Consider the following 17,706-nt stretch of genomic DNA (forward strand, 5'->3'; position numbering starts at 1 on the left):
TTGAGTTGTGATGCTGCTGCTGTTACTGCTCCTGTGGAAGATTTAGCTGTTTGCATTGCTGGTTTAACTGTTACCACCACAGCCCATTGAATCTGACATCCACAGTACCACTCAGTGAAGCAAAATGGCGACCTCTTTGTCACCAGTGTAGTAACTGGCACTTTGGGTCTCAATGGTCTTTGAACATAAATAAATGCTGTCACCAAAAAGATCATTTACTCTCTTATCCAAACAGTAACAGTTCTTGGCAAAATATTCATCTGAGCCACACATATAAATTATACTGAGATTGTTCCATTGTAGTAGAATGAAGTCCAATTACAATTTAGCTATATACGAGGCCTGTTCAAAAAATTCCAGAACATTGTCCACAAAATTTTTCTATGCTTACCTTTTACTTGCTGTGCATGATCACTTTCGAAATACTTTCCTCCACAGTTGACACACCACTCCCAATGCCATTTCTGCTTCCGGAAGCAGCCTTGGCATGCCCCTTGCTGGATCATGCACAGTGCCATCAGCGAGTTTTATTTTCTGTCATCTATCATTACAAATCTTTGACTTTCATTGAGTTTTCAACTTCGGAAATAAAACAATTTAATAGGGGCCAGGTCTGGAGATTATGGAGAGTGAGCCAACACAGTAATTTTGTTTTTGTGCAATAGTATAAATTTCCTTTACTTCACATCTATGGTCACAAATTTTTGTGTCATCAGACTACCGGATTTGGTCTATAATGACCATCTTAATACCTGCAGCAAAAAATGGGAAAAACACAAATACAACTTGCAGATTGTCTACAGCTTAAAACAATAAAACAGACCTTCATGAAAAACACAGGGTAGGATATTAAAAACACATCATCAGGCAGTAACTGTAATTTATTTATTACCTCTTATGTCAGTTAATAGTTAAAGGTATATCATTTACTAATGTGTAAGTCATTATCCAGTGTGTGAATTACTTTTTGAATATGACTCCTGTCAAATATGCCCCCTCTGCACAACACATTCGTCTAGGCAGCGTTGCAAGCTTCCCATAACTCAGCGTAACGTATTCCCTGGGAGACGGCAGTTCTGATGCGATCCTTCAACTCAGGAATGGTGGCACAACATGTTTGTAACATGTCGTGCTTCATATAGTCCCAAAGGACATAGTCTGCACATGAAAGGACAGGTGAGCGAAGAGGCCAGGAAATGTCACCCAAACTGGAAAATTTGCTACCAGGAAATGTCTGTTGCAAGAAATCCATGCAAATTCTGGCTGTATGGGAGGTCACTCCATCTTGTTGAAACCATAATTGTTCCACATCCACATCAACCATATCTAATTGGGGAAGAACAAAGTCTTGCAGCATCTTTAGGTAGCATTCACTGGTGACAGTTACAGCCACACTGCTGTCGTCCTCAAAGAAGTAAGGGCCAATAATCCCAAAGGAAGCAACTCCACAACATGCTGTGACACGAGAACAATGAAAGGGCTAGATGTCCAATTCATGCCGGTTTACATCACTCCAATAATGCATATTCTGTTTATTCACTGAACCACATAACTGAGTTTCATCTGACATCAGGATGGTGTGCAACATCTGGATATTGGCAGGGGAAATCAAGGACGATTAAGCAGAATGTTTTGAATGAAACCCAATTGCAAGGCCTAATTTCCTGAACGATCTGCAGCTTATATGGGTGAAAATGGAGATCTTCGTGCAATATTCTCCTGAATGAGCGATCGTAAGTATGCACAGTTTGCGCATGACAACGAGCAGATCTTTTTGGGCTATGCAATAGTGCAGCATGAACATTTTCCACAGCTTCTGGTGTCCTCACAGTTCTTTCACTTCTTCCTGGTTTTCCATTGCAAACAGAACCTGTTGTTTGAAATCCACGTACCCACCTCACAATGGTCTGTTCATCTGAAACTTCCCATGACATCACAAGTTGAAATGTTGCTGAAATAGATGCTGGGTAGCAATAATAGAGTCATTATTCTTGAAATAATTTTCAACAGCAACGGTACGATGCTGTGCAGTCTACCGCTTCATATCACTGTCACACTCGAAATGGTAGCTCACCAGTACATGAATGCGGCACAAGCTGGCGCGCAGTCCTGCAGTACGTCATTGTCCTACACAAGTCAAATTATGCTACGAATGCTGCCGCATCCTGTATTACTGACATACATGTGCATTTGTGCACTTTAAATATGATGAGACACACTTTATTAAAAAAAAGTGCCCTAATATACTGGAGCCATAGTGGCATCATAAAATGCTAAACACAAAATCTGCACCAGCTTCATCAAACACATATAAATAATAGTATACACAAGAGTAGTCTTGTTAGCAGCACTACTGTTCAAAACAGGCTGTCGTACAGTAGCCACAAAATGTTTGTGTGCAAGTTTACCAAATGTTGCTACTGCAGTGTAAACATATTCTTCAACAATAATTATACGATGTAAAATAAAGGTTGGGGAGGGGTCATTATTGACTGAAATCCTTAGTCTAATGGCCCAAAAATTTGTGACTATAGACGTAAAGTAAAGGAAATTTATTCTTTTTTTTCAGGTCACTGTTCAATTCGTGACCGTGACGGAGCTTGTGAAACTTGTGCAATAGTCACGCACTAACGAGGATGAATGTGCAGGTGCATCATCGTGATGCAAGAGCCATGAATTGGTTTGCCACATTTCAGGCCATGTAACATTTTCTTGTAGGTGTCACAACATGTCCCGATAGTACCATTGATTAACAGTTTGACTCTGTGGCATGAATTCATGATGAACTAATCATTCAAAGTCAAAGAAAACTATCAGCATGGCTTTGACACGTAACCTGACCTGACGAGCTTTTTTTGGTCTTGGAGAACCTTTCTTAACAAGTGTTTTTTATTCCAGTCTTGAGATCACAGTATAAATTCCTTTGGCCATGACCGGTTTCAGTTAGTAATGACCATCTTCAGATCTACAATATAAAAAATATATACGCCTAGTGGGCAGTCTATCTTTCAACATAATACAGCATTTCATATCACAATATAGTATCATACAACCTGGGAAATGTACAGATAAAATAAGGTAAAGCGTATCTGTTCCACACCATGTCCTAAAGCGATAAGGCCATAATGGCATCGTCAAAACATATAAATATACTCAGCACAGCATCATCACATAAATCTAAAATACAGTGTAAAATAGGCCACATCCTCCACACAGTCATTTTGCTACTGGCGTTATTGTACAAAACCTACCGAAGTGCAGTAGCTACCAGAAAACTGTGTGCCTACATCCTTCATAGACGTCGCTGCTGTGGGCTTAGATGTAGTCATCATTTGCATAAGAACCATAACCTGATAAAAACACATTAGGTAAAATACATGTAGCAGACTTAAATTTTGATAACTATTATAGAAAACAGTTGTGATAAAGTAAAAGATGAATACAGTTACCCATATAAAATTATTAGAAAGTGAATATATAAAGATAATAGGTCCAACACTTTTATGGTGAATTTGTGGTGAAAAATAAAATATATGTAACACATTGCCTATAGTAACCTATAAATTATCTATGAAAGCTAAAATGTCTATATGACAAAATAACCTCTGTTTGCTCAGCCGCCAGGATATTAGGTAGGCGTGCAGCGTTCGTAAGAACTTAATCAAAAGAGGGCTTTTCATATGTCATGATATGTCTCCCACAGAAAACGTTTATACAACACATTAATAGTCAATAAATAAAATTATATAGTCTGGCCATACAATCCATGAATAGGTAGGATGTTATCAGTTACAGGAATAGAGCGACGAATGTATGGATGTAAGGCAAATGCATACTGTTATCAACATAAATCATCAAGCAAGGGTAGGTATAAATGCGTGAGGCATTAAATGATTATCGTAGTATGTTATCTGACAAACCAAAGTAGGCGCTGGGCACAAAATCGCTTTGTCCATTGAGTACACAAGTGGGCTCGTGTGCTTTGTCCTTGTAAATCTCCAACTCCTCCAACAAGTATATCACCATTGGCCAACAATGAAATATGGCAAGAACTTGGTATATTGAAGTAAATTGCAGTAGCCAATGGTTTCTCAGCAAATTATGTTATGCTCCTGTTAAAAAGGTGGGGGAGGGGGTGGGGATTTCCTACATAATTTGGTGTGTTTCTGTAAAGGTTTTCTTGAGTTTCATGCAGACGTGATGCTCCTCTAACTCTTGTCATCTCGAAATTCACAAACTTTACCCCACAGTGTTCTCAGTACAGCACTAACAATAACTAACAGACATACAACAACAAAACTTGAGGCAGCTACACATTAAACACAGGTACGTGCAGGAATGCTAACTGCATTTTGCTCCAACACAGCATTGGCACAAAATTTTGAATGTTTGAACAGGCCTCGTAAGGTGTATTTTGTAATCAAAGTTCCATCTAGGCAAGATGTGGTGGAAACTACATTCCCATTTCATCATACATAATACACAGTATTACCTAGCCGATGATTCCTTGATGCCTCTGGACATGCTCTTCAACTGATTCCTTTGTTTAACAAAGTTGTGGCGTAAAGTTCTTTTATCACCATTTAAGTTTAGCAACACTTCATTAGCTGTTTGATATACCTATCCAGTCTTCAGCATTCTTCTATTACACAAGTTTTCAAAACCTTGTATTCTCTTCTAGTCTAAACTGCTGAACACCCACTTTTCACTCCTATACAGGGCTACAATAAAGGCAAATACTTCCTAATACTTAATTTTATATTAGGTGTTAACAAAGTACTCTTTTTTAGAATCACTTGGTCCTTATGCTAGTCTGTATATCCTCTCTACTTTGACCACCTTTTGTTATTTTTCTACGCAAACAGCAAAAACATATTTACTGCTTTCCTAAGCTAGTACCCTCAGCACCACCTGTTTTAATTTTACTGTACAGTGTATGCCATTACCCATGCCTTACTTTCATCGATTTTCATTTTATAAACCTTTTTAATGCTCTCCATTCTGTTTAACTGCCCTTCCATATCCTTTGCTGTCTCTGAGAAAACTACAATGTCATCAACAAACATCAAAGTTTTTATTTCACCTCTGTGAACCAAAGTACAAAATGGTCCATTCTGCTCTGGCCTGATGATACAAAAGTGATTCTATATTCAAAATAAAAGACAGTCTCTGTTGCAATATGTATTGTATATTAAAGCATTTCACGCTCTTAGTGCATCATCAGATTAACCTAATAAGGCACTATAGGCTGCAATAGCCAGAATTAAAAGCCATGATGACAGGAACATTAGCCAGTATATTAAAACTGTGGTAAGAAACCAGTGAAGCAAGAAAATGCAATTGTCAGCTGAAGATAATCACATTGTCCCTGCTTCAGTAGCCTTTTTATCAGCTACAGTATTTGTTTATTAGTGTGACACAGGTCTATGAAACCTGGCATATCTACATTGCTTGCTACTGGTGCTCAGATTTTTATCTTCAGTTGACAATTACATTTTTCACTTCAGCCCTTTTTCTTCATGATTTTAGTATTGAGTAAGGTGACCATTGCCATGGCTTTTAATTTTGACTAACACGGTCTCTATTGCCTTTTTAAGGTAATCTGATGATGTGCTAAGATTGAAAAACATGTTATTAGTCAATAAATATTAAACTGAGACTGTCTTTTATTTGGGGTCTGTGAACTTTAACTGATTATCCAAATTTTTCTTTGGTGTCTTTTACTTCTTGCTTGTTTTACAGACTGAATAATGTTGGGGATAGGTTACAACCCTGTCTCACTCTCATTGCTTGTCTTTTACGTCCTTCGACTCTCATAACTGCAGTCTGTTTCTTGTACAAGTTGTAAATATCCCTTCACTCCCCGTATTGCTGCCTTCACAATTTCAAAGATTGTATTCCAGTGACCTTGTCAAAGCTTTCTCTAAATATTTAGATGCTATAAATGTAGGTTCGCCTCTTTTTGAACCGGTCTTTTGACATGAGAAGCAGGGTCAGTATTAGCTCAAATGTTCCTGCAGCTCTCTGGAACACAAACTGATCTCAACCAAGGTCCACTTCTATGAGTCTTTTCACTCTTTTGTAAACAGTTCGTGCCAGTACTTTCCTGGATTCCTAGATTTTGAGAAAGCTTGGTTTCATTTCCAAAAACTTTCACAGGAGTCCTAGAGAAATTCTCAGATACCTGACTGGTAAAAGTTAAGGGAATATTTATGAACTAACAGAACATATATATTACAAAGGAGACCAACACAAATAGTTACAGATTTGTTTGAACCATAGTTGACTGTCCTGAAAGCGCTGTAAAACTTTAGTAATGGACACTTGAAGATAGACACTATCTATCACATAGAAGCCTACTTAAATAAGTCCTGAGAGCCAGTATAAACTGAAGGATCTGGGAATATACCGTAGATCCTTATGATTCACTCTTTCAGAGACTGTCGAGACATGGGACTGATGATCTCACTGTGCTTTTTTCCTGTCTCTTGGGACTATGTGCAGGGTGAGAGATTCATGATGAAGTGCAACCTAGGTAAGGGACCAATGCCGTAGAGTACTCTTTGTAAAACCAAATTGGGATTCCATCTGTCCCTGGTGATTTGTTTTCAAATCTTTCTGTTGTTTCTCTACACCAGGTATGCTTATTTTTATGTTGTCAATATAGGAGACTGTCCGCTGCTGGTTGCTGAGTGGTCAGTGCAATGGACTGTCACACGTAACAGCCTGAGTTCGATTCCCAGCTGGGTTGGAGATTTTCTGGGTGTTGTGTTGTCCTTATCATTCTCATTTCATACCCATTGACATGCAAGTCGCCACATTGGCGTCAACTCGAAAGACTTGCACCAGCAAACAATATCATGGCAGGAGGCCCTAGCCACATGGCATTTCCATTTGTGGGAGTCTCTCCGATGGTCAAATTATAGTACATTTGTATGGTTCTTCTGTGTGAACGATTACTTGAATGTGAAATTTAAAATTTTGGCTCTCATTTTGCTGTCCTCAACTGCCACACCAGACAGGTCAACAAGAGACTAAATGGAAGCCTTAAACCCACTTAGTGATTTTACATATGACCAAAATTTTCTCGGGTTCTCTGCCAAGTCTTACTAAGGTGTGATAGTGGTAGTAGTCATGTGCTGCACGCATAGATCCTTTCACAGATGCACGAATCTCTACTAACCTTCATTTGTCATCATTTGTGCGTCCCATTTTGAAGCCAGAGTGGAGCAGCATCTGCTTCCTCAACATCCACCAAATTTCGTTCCTAAACTGTGGTAGATGTTTTCCACCCTATCCACATACTAGGTACGTCACGCTCCAGGCCACGATTTACAATCTGCTTCAACTCTGCCCACAATTCCATCCATCTTATTGGAACTAAATAATGCCAAGTCACTGTCTAAGTGAGATGTTAATAACTGTGTATCTGCTCTGTCTAGCAGTAGAACTCTACTAGTCATAAATTGAAAGGGGGGGGGGGGGGGGGATCACTGGTGTCAGCTGCAGCGGTGATCCCCCTGCAGTTTACATATAGTGTTTCAAAGCTGTGGGATCCTTGTGATGTCTGTTCTTTTGGAGGAACTGACACCATGCATTCAAATAACTCTCCTAGCCTTCTTCTCTGATTTATTATCTTTCACAATCACAGTTGCTACGATGACATCACGATCGCTAATCCCCGTTTATGTAATGACACTGTCAGTAAGGTCCAGCCTTAGACAAGGTCTAAGATATTTGCAATGTGTGTGGCCTCTCAAGCTAGCTGGTCGAGGTAGCTTTCAGAAAATGTATTCAAAGGTACTTCGTATGACTGTCTGTACACCCTGCAATGAATCCGTAGACATCCCAGTTTATACTCAGCAGGTTAAAGTTCCCTGCAACTAATATTGCAGGACCTGGTGTTTATGCACTGTTGACTGTAGACTTTCTTTGAGTGACTCTTGAACTCTCACAGTGGAATCACATGGCCGTAAAAACTTGCAACAATTAACTTAGTTTCATTTACACCTGTAAACGTGACCAGATGGCTTCGCTGTCACACTCTACTTCAACCTCACTAGAGACAATGCTTTTGTCAGTTGTGATGAACACTCCCCTTCTTACAGCCTAATTTTTGATATACATTCTACAACTCGCTAAATACCTCGGAGCTTTCCACTTCGGATTTCAGCCAGCTCTCGATCCCAAGAATAATGTGAGTGTGAGAACTTTCCTGGAGGACAGTAAATTTGGGGACTTTATTACGAATACTTAAATAGTTTACTGATACAATTGTGATAGTCGAGGTGTGTTTATTCTGAACGCCATTTGACTTCCCCGTGCTGTAAATCAACTGGCTAGTGTTCATTAGAGCAGCTCAAATGACCGCATAGCCTAAGAAACACTTATGTGCACCCCCCAAGTACTCTGTTGCTCAATTAACTGTTCGATTTATGTAATGCATATCTGACCTACAAAAGAAAGTCCTACAAATCCCCACACAATAATGCAGGTCTAGAAATCTGCAGCCGAGACCGTCACAGAGTCGACGAACCCCAACGGTCGAGACCCTCCGTTTGGCTCCTAACCAGAGAACCCCCATCAACTCTGGGAACAGTGATGCAAATTGCAAGCTCTGCTCACACCCTGCACGCGGGACCAGCAGTCTTCACCATCTCCGCCAGCTGCTCTTACGAACTAAATATCGCCTCAGCACCAATGTGACAGGCATTGTCGGTGCCGATGTGAGCCACAACTAGCAGGCGACTGTACCCTGCGTGCTCGATAGCCACAGGCGAGGCCACCTTCACGTCTCCGACGAGCCACCCTGGCAGACATACCGAGTGGACGTCGGCTTTCTTTTCAGTTCTGAACGCTATCTGCCTAAGAGGCTCCGTAACGCAGTCGACCCCTCCACCGTCGTGCGTGCTCGGACCCTGCCGAACGAGCGGCCACTTCTCCAGTTGCAGGGTGAACGGGTGAGGCCAGGTGGCCAGTCTCCACATTCCACATTGGCCCTCCACCTCGAGTGGTCCCACCAATACGGTTATGACCCATTAATCCTCTTTTCCTATTCCATCCCATTTGGTCTTCTATCAAACAGTAGATCAAAGTCTCTGTTTTGCTATATTATTATTTTGAAATAGTTTTAATTAGATTGCACAATGATGCCGACAATTTGTTTGTTACAGGAACACCAAAAATATAGTTACTTAATGTCTGAGTACTGCTGTTCTGCCACAACTAGCAATAAACCTTTCCACACTGAAACTTCAACTGAGCCAAATTTCCTGTTGTAATACTGAACATCCCATATGAACCGTAATCGACAGTACAATGTGCCACAACACAAGGAAGGAAGCATCCAATTTTCAACCAACTGCAGACTCTCTACTTGCTGCTGAAACTTGAGACTGCTGACTAGCTGCCACCTCGGCTAATTCAGAAGAATGCCAACGATAAACTCCTACTGTTGTCACGAGCAGAGAAAATGTTTTGTCACTCAGCACAGCTTAACCAACTGTTGTGCAAGATGATTACCAGTACAGCCAGATGAAGGAATTAACTCAATTAAAAATTTCCAAAAAAACAACCAATATTTGTGATATGTGAGTATATATGATGCTCACTATGTCATGAAACAAAAATGAGTACACATATCCAGTCATCAGAGGCCCTGCAGGCAACACGCTGCTTCCACAAACTGCATCCATTTCCTTCCGTTTTGTGCTCGGCTCCTCCAAGTGCCTTCAGTCCCCGGGACTGCCAGGTGCTCGCCAGATTTCCCATTCGGCACTATCTCGGTGTTCCTGTGTGGCGTCTGGTGTTTGGTCCCCCTTGAGTGATTTCTTCACCTGTCTTTCTTCTGGCATATTCACTCTCTTCCTCCATTCTCCTATATCGAAGACGGGTCCCCGTATCTTCCTCATTATTCTTCTTTCAAATATCGATAGCTTTTCCTTGTGTCGGTTAGTCACGATCCGGGCTTCTGAGATGTATGTGACGACTAGACATATCACTCTGTTATATATTCTCATCATAGTGTTTACTGATATTGATTTTGAGCTGAACATTCTCCCTGAGGGAATGTATGCATTTCATTCTCATCACTAGCCTTTCCTCGACATTCATTTCTACGCTGTTGTTGCTGGTAAACCTAGATTCCAAGTATTTGAAGTGATAAACTCTTGAACTTAATGCCATCTGTCTCAAGAAATTTTTTCCGCTTTTGTATTCTTCGTAATTGCATGAACTCTGTATTGTCTTGATTCACCTTTAACCCAGTCTTCTGTGCACAGTTGTCCATTTTCCGACACACTTCCTCAAACTCATAGTTTGATTCACCTATATCATCTGCATATGTGAGACAATTGAAATTAGCTTCCATCTGCACTCCACCCCACACCTGTTGCCTACATTCTCTTATTGCTTTCTCTACACTGACACTGAACAGAACACACGAGAGAACATCCCCTTGTCTGAGACATGTTTAATGAACAAAGTAAGAGCATATGGACTAGCAGACCAATTGTGTGATTGGATTGAAGAGTTCCTAGATAACAGAACGCAGCATGTCATTCTCAATGGAGAGAAGTCTTCTGAAGTGAGAGTGATTACAGGTGTGCCGCAGGGGAGTGTCGTAGGACCGTTGCTATTCACAGTATACATAAATGACCTTGCGGATGACATCGGAAGTTCACCGAGGCTTTTTGCGGATGATGCTGTGGCATATCGAGAGGTTGTAACAATGGAAAATTTTATTGAAATGCAGAGGATCTGCAGCGAATTGTCGCATGGTGCAGGGAATGGCAATTGAATCTCAATGTAGAAAAGTGTAATGTGCTGTGAATACATAGAAAGAAAGATCCCTTATCATTTAGCTACAATATAGCAGGTCAGCAGCTGGAAGCAGTTAATTCCATAAATTATCAGGGAGTACGCATTAGGAGTGATTTAAACTGGAATGAGCATATAAAGTTGATCATCAGTAAAGCAGATGCCAGACTGAGATTCATTGGAAGCATCCTAAGGAAATTCAATCCCAAACAAAGGAAGTAGTTTACAGTATGCTTGTTCACTAACTGCTTGAATACTGCTCAGCAGTGTGGGATCCGGACCAGATAGGGTTGATAGAAGAGATAGAGAAGATCCAACGGAGAGCAGCGCGCTTCGTTACAGGATCATTTAGTAATCGCGAAAGCGTTACGGAGATGATAGATAAACTCAAGTGGAAGACTCTGCAGGAGAGACGCTCAGTAGCTCGGTACGGGCTTTTGTTGAAGTTTCGAGATCATTCCTTCACCGAGGAGTCAAGCAGTATATTGCTCCCTCCAATGTATATCTTGCGAAGAGACCATGAGGATAAAATCAGAGAGATTAGAGCCCACACAGAGGCATACCGACAATCATTCTTTCCACGAACAATACGAGACTGGAATAGAACGGAGAACTGATAATGGTACTCAAGGTACCCTCCACCACAAACCATCAGGTGGCTTGTGGAGTATGGATGTAGATGTAGATGTAAAAATGTTGATGTAGATGTAGATGTAGATGTGACCCCTCGGAAACGCACTGCTGCCCTTGACCCATCCATACAAGTTTGCGCTATTCTCATTAAATTCTCGTTGACACCTTCTATTTAAAAAAGGGATCTACTAATATTTTTTCCACAGTTCTGATGAGAAATTATCCTCATAGACGTGGAATAAGTCAAAAAATCTGAACTAAGTAGAGTCCTAAGGCACAAAAGAGTAGTTGATGAGACGAGGAGTGCATTGGAGCTGGAACCAAAAGCCTTATATCCACTAGGTGTACACTATATTGCATCAGTGATCCTGTATTGAGCACATACCGGTGACAACAGTGAGTTAAAGTTTCAGTATACTACATGGGGTCTTGTATCTAGCAACACCACTTTTTCCGCATACTGAACTGAAAGAAGGCACCAGTTGATAGGACACACCCTGAAGTGTGAATGTGTGGATATTTAAAAAAAACTGTGGAAAGAGACTGAGGTTTAGCTACAGTAAACAGGTTGAAGTAGATGTAGTTTGCAGAAGCAGAGAGCCTTGCACAAGATAGACTACTGTGGAGAGTGCTGCATTAAAGCAGTCTTTGGACTGAACAGGTTCGAATCCTGCCTTGGCCATGGCTGTGTGTGCTGTCCTTAGATTAGTCATGTTTAAGTAGTTCTAAGTTCTATGGGACTGATGACCTCAGATGTTAAGTCCCATAGTGCTCAGAGCCATTTGAATTTTTTTTTTAAACATTGTTACAAAAAGTGTTCCTAGTGTTTCTACTGTGGAAGTGTAACTCTATTTGTGTATTGTGGAAATGTAAACAGGTAATCTATTGGTTATGAATTGCAGATTAAAATTGAAGAAACTGCAAAAATGTGGGAATTTAAGGAGATAGGACCTGGATAAACTGAAAGAACCAGAGATTGTACAGAGTTTCTGGGGGAGCATAAGGGAACAATTGACAGGAATGGGGGAAAGAAATACAGTAGAAGAAGAATGGGTAGCTTTGAGGAATGAAATAGTGAAGGCAGCAGAGAATCAAGGAGGTAAAAAGACGAGGGCTAGTAGAAATCCTTGGGTAACAGAAGTAGTATTGAATTTAATTGATGGAAGGAGAAAATATAAAAATGCAGTAAATGAAGCAGGCAAAAGGGATTACAAACGTCTCAAAAATGAGATGAGATGAGAAGATATAAAATGTAGACGCAATGGCAAGGAAAGCGTTTCTGAAGAAGAGAAATTTGTTAACATCGAGTATAGATGTAAGTGTCAGGAAGTCGTTTCTGGAAGTATTTGTATGGAGTGTAGCCATGTATGGAAGTGAAACATGGACGATAAATAGTTCGCACAGGAGGAGAATAGAAGCTTTCGAAATGTGGTGCTACAGAAGAATGCTGAAGATTAGATGGGTAGATCACATAACTAATGAGGAGGTATTGAATAGGATTGGGGAGAAGAAGGGACCAGTTGGTAGGACATGTTCTGAGGCATCAAGGGATCACAAATTTAGCACTGGGGGGCAGCGTGGAGGGCAAAAATCGTAGAGGGAGACCAAGAGATGAATACACTAAGCAGATTCAGAAGGATGTAGGTTGCAGTAGGTACTGGGAGATGAAGAAACTTGCACAGGATAGGGTAGCATGGAGAGCTGCATCAAACCAGTCTCAGGACTGACAGCCACAACAACAACAACAACAACAATTGATTTGGTTCCTTATGCTTCTTTTGTTCAACTTTTCAGTTAATGTGTAACTGCTCTTCTTCTTTCTGTACAGGAGTGTCTACTAGAGGATGAAACCACTTCTCCACATGACGCAACAGACATGAAAAAAGAATCCGTAAGTAGTACAGACATACAAAAAATGCTATATACTTTAGCAATTGTGAGATATTTGTTGCTTGGTTGCATCATCAGGCAATAAACTCAGAAACTGTCATGTGCAAGGAATAGCTGTTTGAAGTGACTCATAATGTTATGGGGAGAAATAAATGGTATGACGTGTCAATTGCAACATTCTTTATAAAATGAACAACTTGCCAAGATATAAAACTATGTTTGATGAGCACTCAGTCAAAATACCTTCCTGTTGTAAATAGTACCTTATCAACAGTCTCGCAAGCATGCCACAGAATTCATCTTGTAGCTGTTGTTTGGCAGTGATTTTCTAAATTTTTTCCTTATTCTTCTATCCATTTATATTTATAACTGTTCTTACTGAACAAGGTAGCGCAGTGGTTATCACACTGGACTCGCATTCAGGATGACAGTTCAAACCCATATTCAGCCACACTGATTTAGGTTTTCCGTGATTTCTCTAAATCACTTTAGGCAACTGCCAGGATGGTTCCTTTGAAAGGGTGCGGCTGTCTTCTATCCCCAGAATCAACCAACCAGTCTTTGTTACTGTTCTTCTGTGAGTTTTAGTCAGCTGTTTATAAACACAATATGTCACACTGATTGTCTTTAATGTTCCACAACTGTTTGTTCACTTCTTCTCCGATGACAATAATTTTTGAAAGTAATAAATCAGTCTTCCTGTTACGTGTTTAGAATGTGAGATTAAATAGCCTGTTAGTCACTGTAGCTCCTACAGATTTTAAGAATTCCAAAGGTACCTCACTCACTGTTGCTAAATTCTTTGAGCTTGAATCATTTCCTACTGCCACACTTCATTCACATTGCTGGTAACCTCCTCCTTCATCACAAACTTGCCCCTTTTCTGTCACCTGACTGTTATGAAGCTCTTCTTCATTGTGCAGTCTCACAAAGCATTTCTGCTATATCAGCCTTTTCTTCTGCCTGTTACATAAGCTACCCCTCTGCACTTCTTGGAATAATGCTTTCAATTTGTACCTCTGCAAAATTGTGTATAACTACAGGCTTACAATTACTGAACGATATGAAATAAAATTGTCCTAACTTCTGAACAGTTTGCATTAGGACGTTCAAACTGTACGGTTGTCTATGAGGCAAGATGTGAATTAGTATGCACATGTGAATCTGCCTTTAGCAGTGAAGTCCACTTTCATTTGGATGGGTTTGTCAATAAGCAAAACTGGCACATTTGTGTGGCTTGAGAATCCACATTTCACAATCGAGACATCTCTTCTCCCTCAAGGGGTGACTGTGGTGTGCAGTGTCCAGTCACAGAATGATCGGTGTGATATTCCTTGATGGCACGGTGACTACCGAACGCTATGTGAAGGTTTTGGAAGATGATTTCATCCACATTATCCAAATTGACCCTGATTTTGACAAGATGTGGTTCATGCAAGATGGAGCTCGACCCCATCAAAGCAGAACAGTGTCTGATGTCCTGGAGGAGGACTTTGCGGACTGCATTCTGCCTCTGGGTTACCCAGAGGCCACTGGGATGAGCATCAATTGGCTGCCATGTTCTCCAGATCTGAACACATGCAACTCCTTTTTCGTGGGGTATATTAAAGACATGGTGTATAGCAATAACCCCAAAACCATTGCTGAGCTGAAAACAGCCACCCAAAAGGTCTTCAAGAGCATCGATTTTCTGGCACTTCAGGAGGTCATGCAGAATTTCGCTATTTGTCTGCACCACATCATCACCAATGGTGGCAGGCATATTGACCACGTCATAACCTAAATCCGGATATCTGTAGTGACGTTTACATGTTGAATAAAGCGTGTGCACACTGTAGTTTGTTACTAATTTACTTTTTTTCATGTAGTTCATTAATTGTCATCCTGGATCTTGTACACAGTGCTATTTATTTAACAAATTCATTACATGTTTAACTCCTCCTGCTTTTGCTTCTTTGCAGTCCCTGTTAAATTAATTTTTAGGCATCTGGTAATTCTGGGTTTTCATATCAACATCTCTCTCCTTTTTATCAATCAGGGAGTTGGAGTGTTCTTCAATGTTTTATTTCATTCACTACTGAACTGCCCGCAATGATAGGGTAAAGAGAGGGATGTTCGCCAGGTAGGGAAGTTTGCCATATTTGCCTTTCTATTGCAACAGATCTATTAGCACTCACTGCCATCTATTGGCGATCATGAGAAAAACTGCTTCAAAGCATGCCCATTCTATGCTGGCATCAGGTGGTAGCACAGAAAATTACGTATTGTCCTCACAATCAGTAGTGGAACACGTTTTGTAAGAAGATGTACACTGAGATAGGGGACATTTTTTTCATCTCCACCATTTGAGATCCATTTTAGCTACTGTAAGTGTAAATAAATTGTTATTTTGACTGCTAAAGTGTGTAAATATGTGCTGCGATTGAAATGACAAAGAATTAATTTTAAATTACTTAAAAATGCTGTGATATATTATTGCATAATAAAGCGTGCTTCTGGAGGGAATTTCGCCATATACTACACTCCTGAACAGTAAAAGAGATAATTGTAGAAGAGCTACTTTATGTAATATTTTGAGAATGTTTTCCTTTAATTGACCTCTTAATTAATGTTTATTGATATTCATTGATTTTAATGTTGACAATAATTTTGGGGGAAATTCGAAGTTGATGCACATTTCATATTCTGTTACACTGTTTAAAATTAGCTACATTGGCGTTCTCTATTGACTTTCCAGGCAATGTGGTTAGACAATCGAAAGGTCTGTACAGTAAATGGTAAGAAGGGGATTTAAAAAGTGCTGTTACAGCTGTTCGCAATGGGCAATCTGTGTATGCTGCTGCTAAATTGTATGGGATTCCGAGGAAAACTCTTGAAGACCACATAAAACATGCTGGTAGCATATCACCAAGAAAGATGTTCGGTAGGCCACCAACTCTTTCACTGGATCAAGAAAATGAACTTGTTAGCTGCATCATCAGACTCCAGTCTGTGGGATTTGGGATTACAAAAGAAAAACTACAGATGATAATATTTGAATATTGTGCAAAGAAAAATATCCCAAACATGTTTAGAAAAGACCATGCAGGGAAATTTTGCTTTCAGGGATTTCATACACACCACCCTGAAATAGTTTTCAGAAAAGGAGAAAGTTTGAGTTACAGAAGATTGATGCTTTTCAACGCTGAAAGAGTATCCCAGGTTTATAATTTTCTGGGAAAAGTTAATGATGCCATGAATCTTTCATCTACCCAACAGCTGATCTACAATATGGGTGAAACAGGATTGCAACTCACTCTTAATCCACAGGAGAAAATGTTAGCTTTGAAAGGTTCAAAGCGTGTTCACATGGCTACACACAGGGAAAAGAGAGGAACTGTCACAGTCTTGGCTTATGTCAATGCCACTGGAACAAATTTCATCCCACTAATGATTCTATACAAGGGAAAGAACAGGAAGGATATTTGGGGTGATGGGTTGCCACCAGGTTTGATATTTGAAATGACGCCTAAAGGTTACATCACTGCCAATTCATTCTGCAGATTAATGGAACATTTTAAGCGACACAGAGTGCCAGGAAAAGCATTGCTCGTTCTGGATGGACACGAAAGCCAATTGGACGAAGCAGTCTTGAATATAGCTGAAAGATCCAACCTCGAAATTCTCTGTCTGCCTGCTCATTGCTCTCATGAGCTGCAACCTGTGGATAAAAGTTTATTCCGAGCACTCAAAGTTTATTGGAACAAAGCTGTAGACAACTTTAGACGGCAATTCCCTGGACACCCTCTGTCGAAGATCTATTGTCCTACAATATTTACAGAGGCTTGGTTGAAGATGGCAGTCCCAAGCAATACTATTTCCGGTTTTAAGGCAATTGGGATTCACTCTTTTAATCCGGAAGCCATATCAAAGGAATCTTTTGCACCAAGCACTGTCTCAGATAAACCAGTTCCTCTCGAACAGGTTTCTGCAAGCACATCTCAAATTGACCTGGTGAGCAACGACATTCACAATGTTTCTTTTCATTATCTGATGTCAACTCCTAATATCCAGAGGAAAAGGATAGCAAATTTGATGAATTCATCGGCAGTTTTGGTAGCTCAGAAGCTCTTCTCTTCCAGTGAAGATGGAAATAATTCCACGACAAACACAGATAGCAGTAGCAATGAACAAGGAAAGATGTCGGAACCTGTTCAAAGAAAAAGTAGACACAGCAAAAACAGAGAGCTGCAGCCTGAGTGCAGCAGAGTAACACTGAATCCCAAGAAACATAAATGTGCCACATCTTCTATCTGCAAAGACTGTGGAGAAGATTACTACAATCCAAAAGCAAGACAAGTGGAGTGGTACCAGTGTGTAAATTGA

General features: G+C 40.3%; 1 protein-coding gene across 8 annotated transcripts in view; it reads left to right on the plus strand.

The window, feature by feature from the left end:
* LOC126291570 (zinc finger protein 583-like) overlaps positions 1-17,706 on the plus strand; it is a 233,366-nt gene that overhangs the window by 55,932 nt on the left and 159,728 nt on the right. For 7 of the 8 annotated variants that reach the window (XM_049985102.1, XM_049985096.1, XM_049985097.1 and 4 more), the window contains one exon: positions 13,280-13,342. The exons of the other annotated variant lie outside the window; for it this stretch is intronic. In XM_049985102.1, the coding sequence (XP_049841059.1) occupies positions 13,280-13,342 (63 nt within the window). The remainder of the gene's footprint in view (positions 1-13,279; positions 13,343-17,706) is intronic. 8 annotated transcript variants of the gene reach the window in all.

Source organism: Schistocerca gregaria, chromosome 9 (assembly GCF_023897955.1).
Source record: "Schistocerca gregaria isolate iqSchGreg1 chromosome 9, iqSchGreg1.2, whole genome shotgun sequence".
Taxonomy (NCBI): Eukaryota; Metazoa; Arthropoda; class Insecta; order Orthoptera; family Acrididae; genus Schistocerca; species Schistocerca gregaria.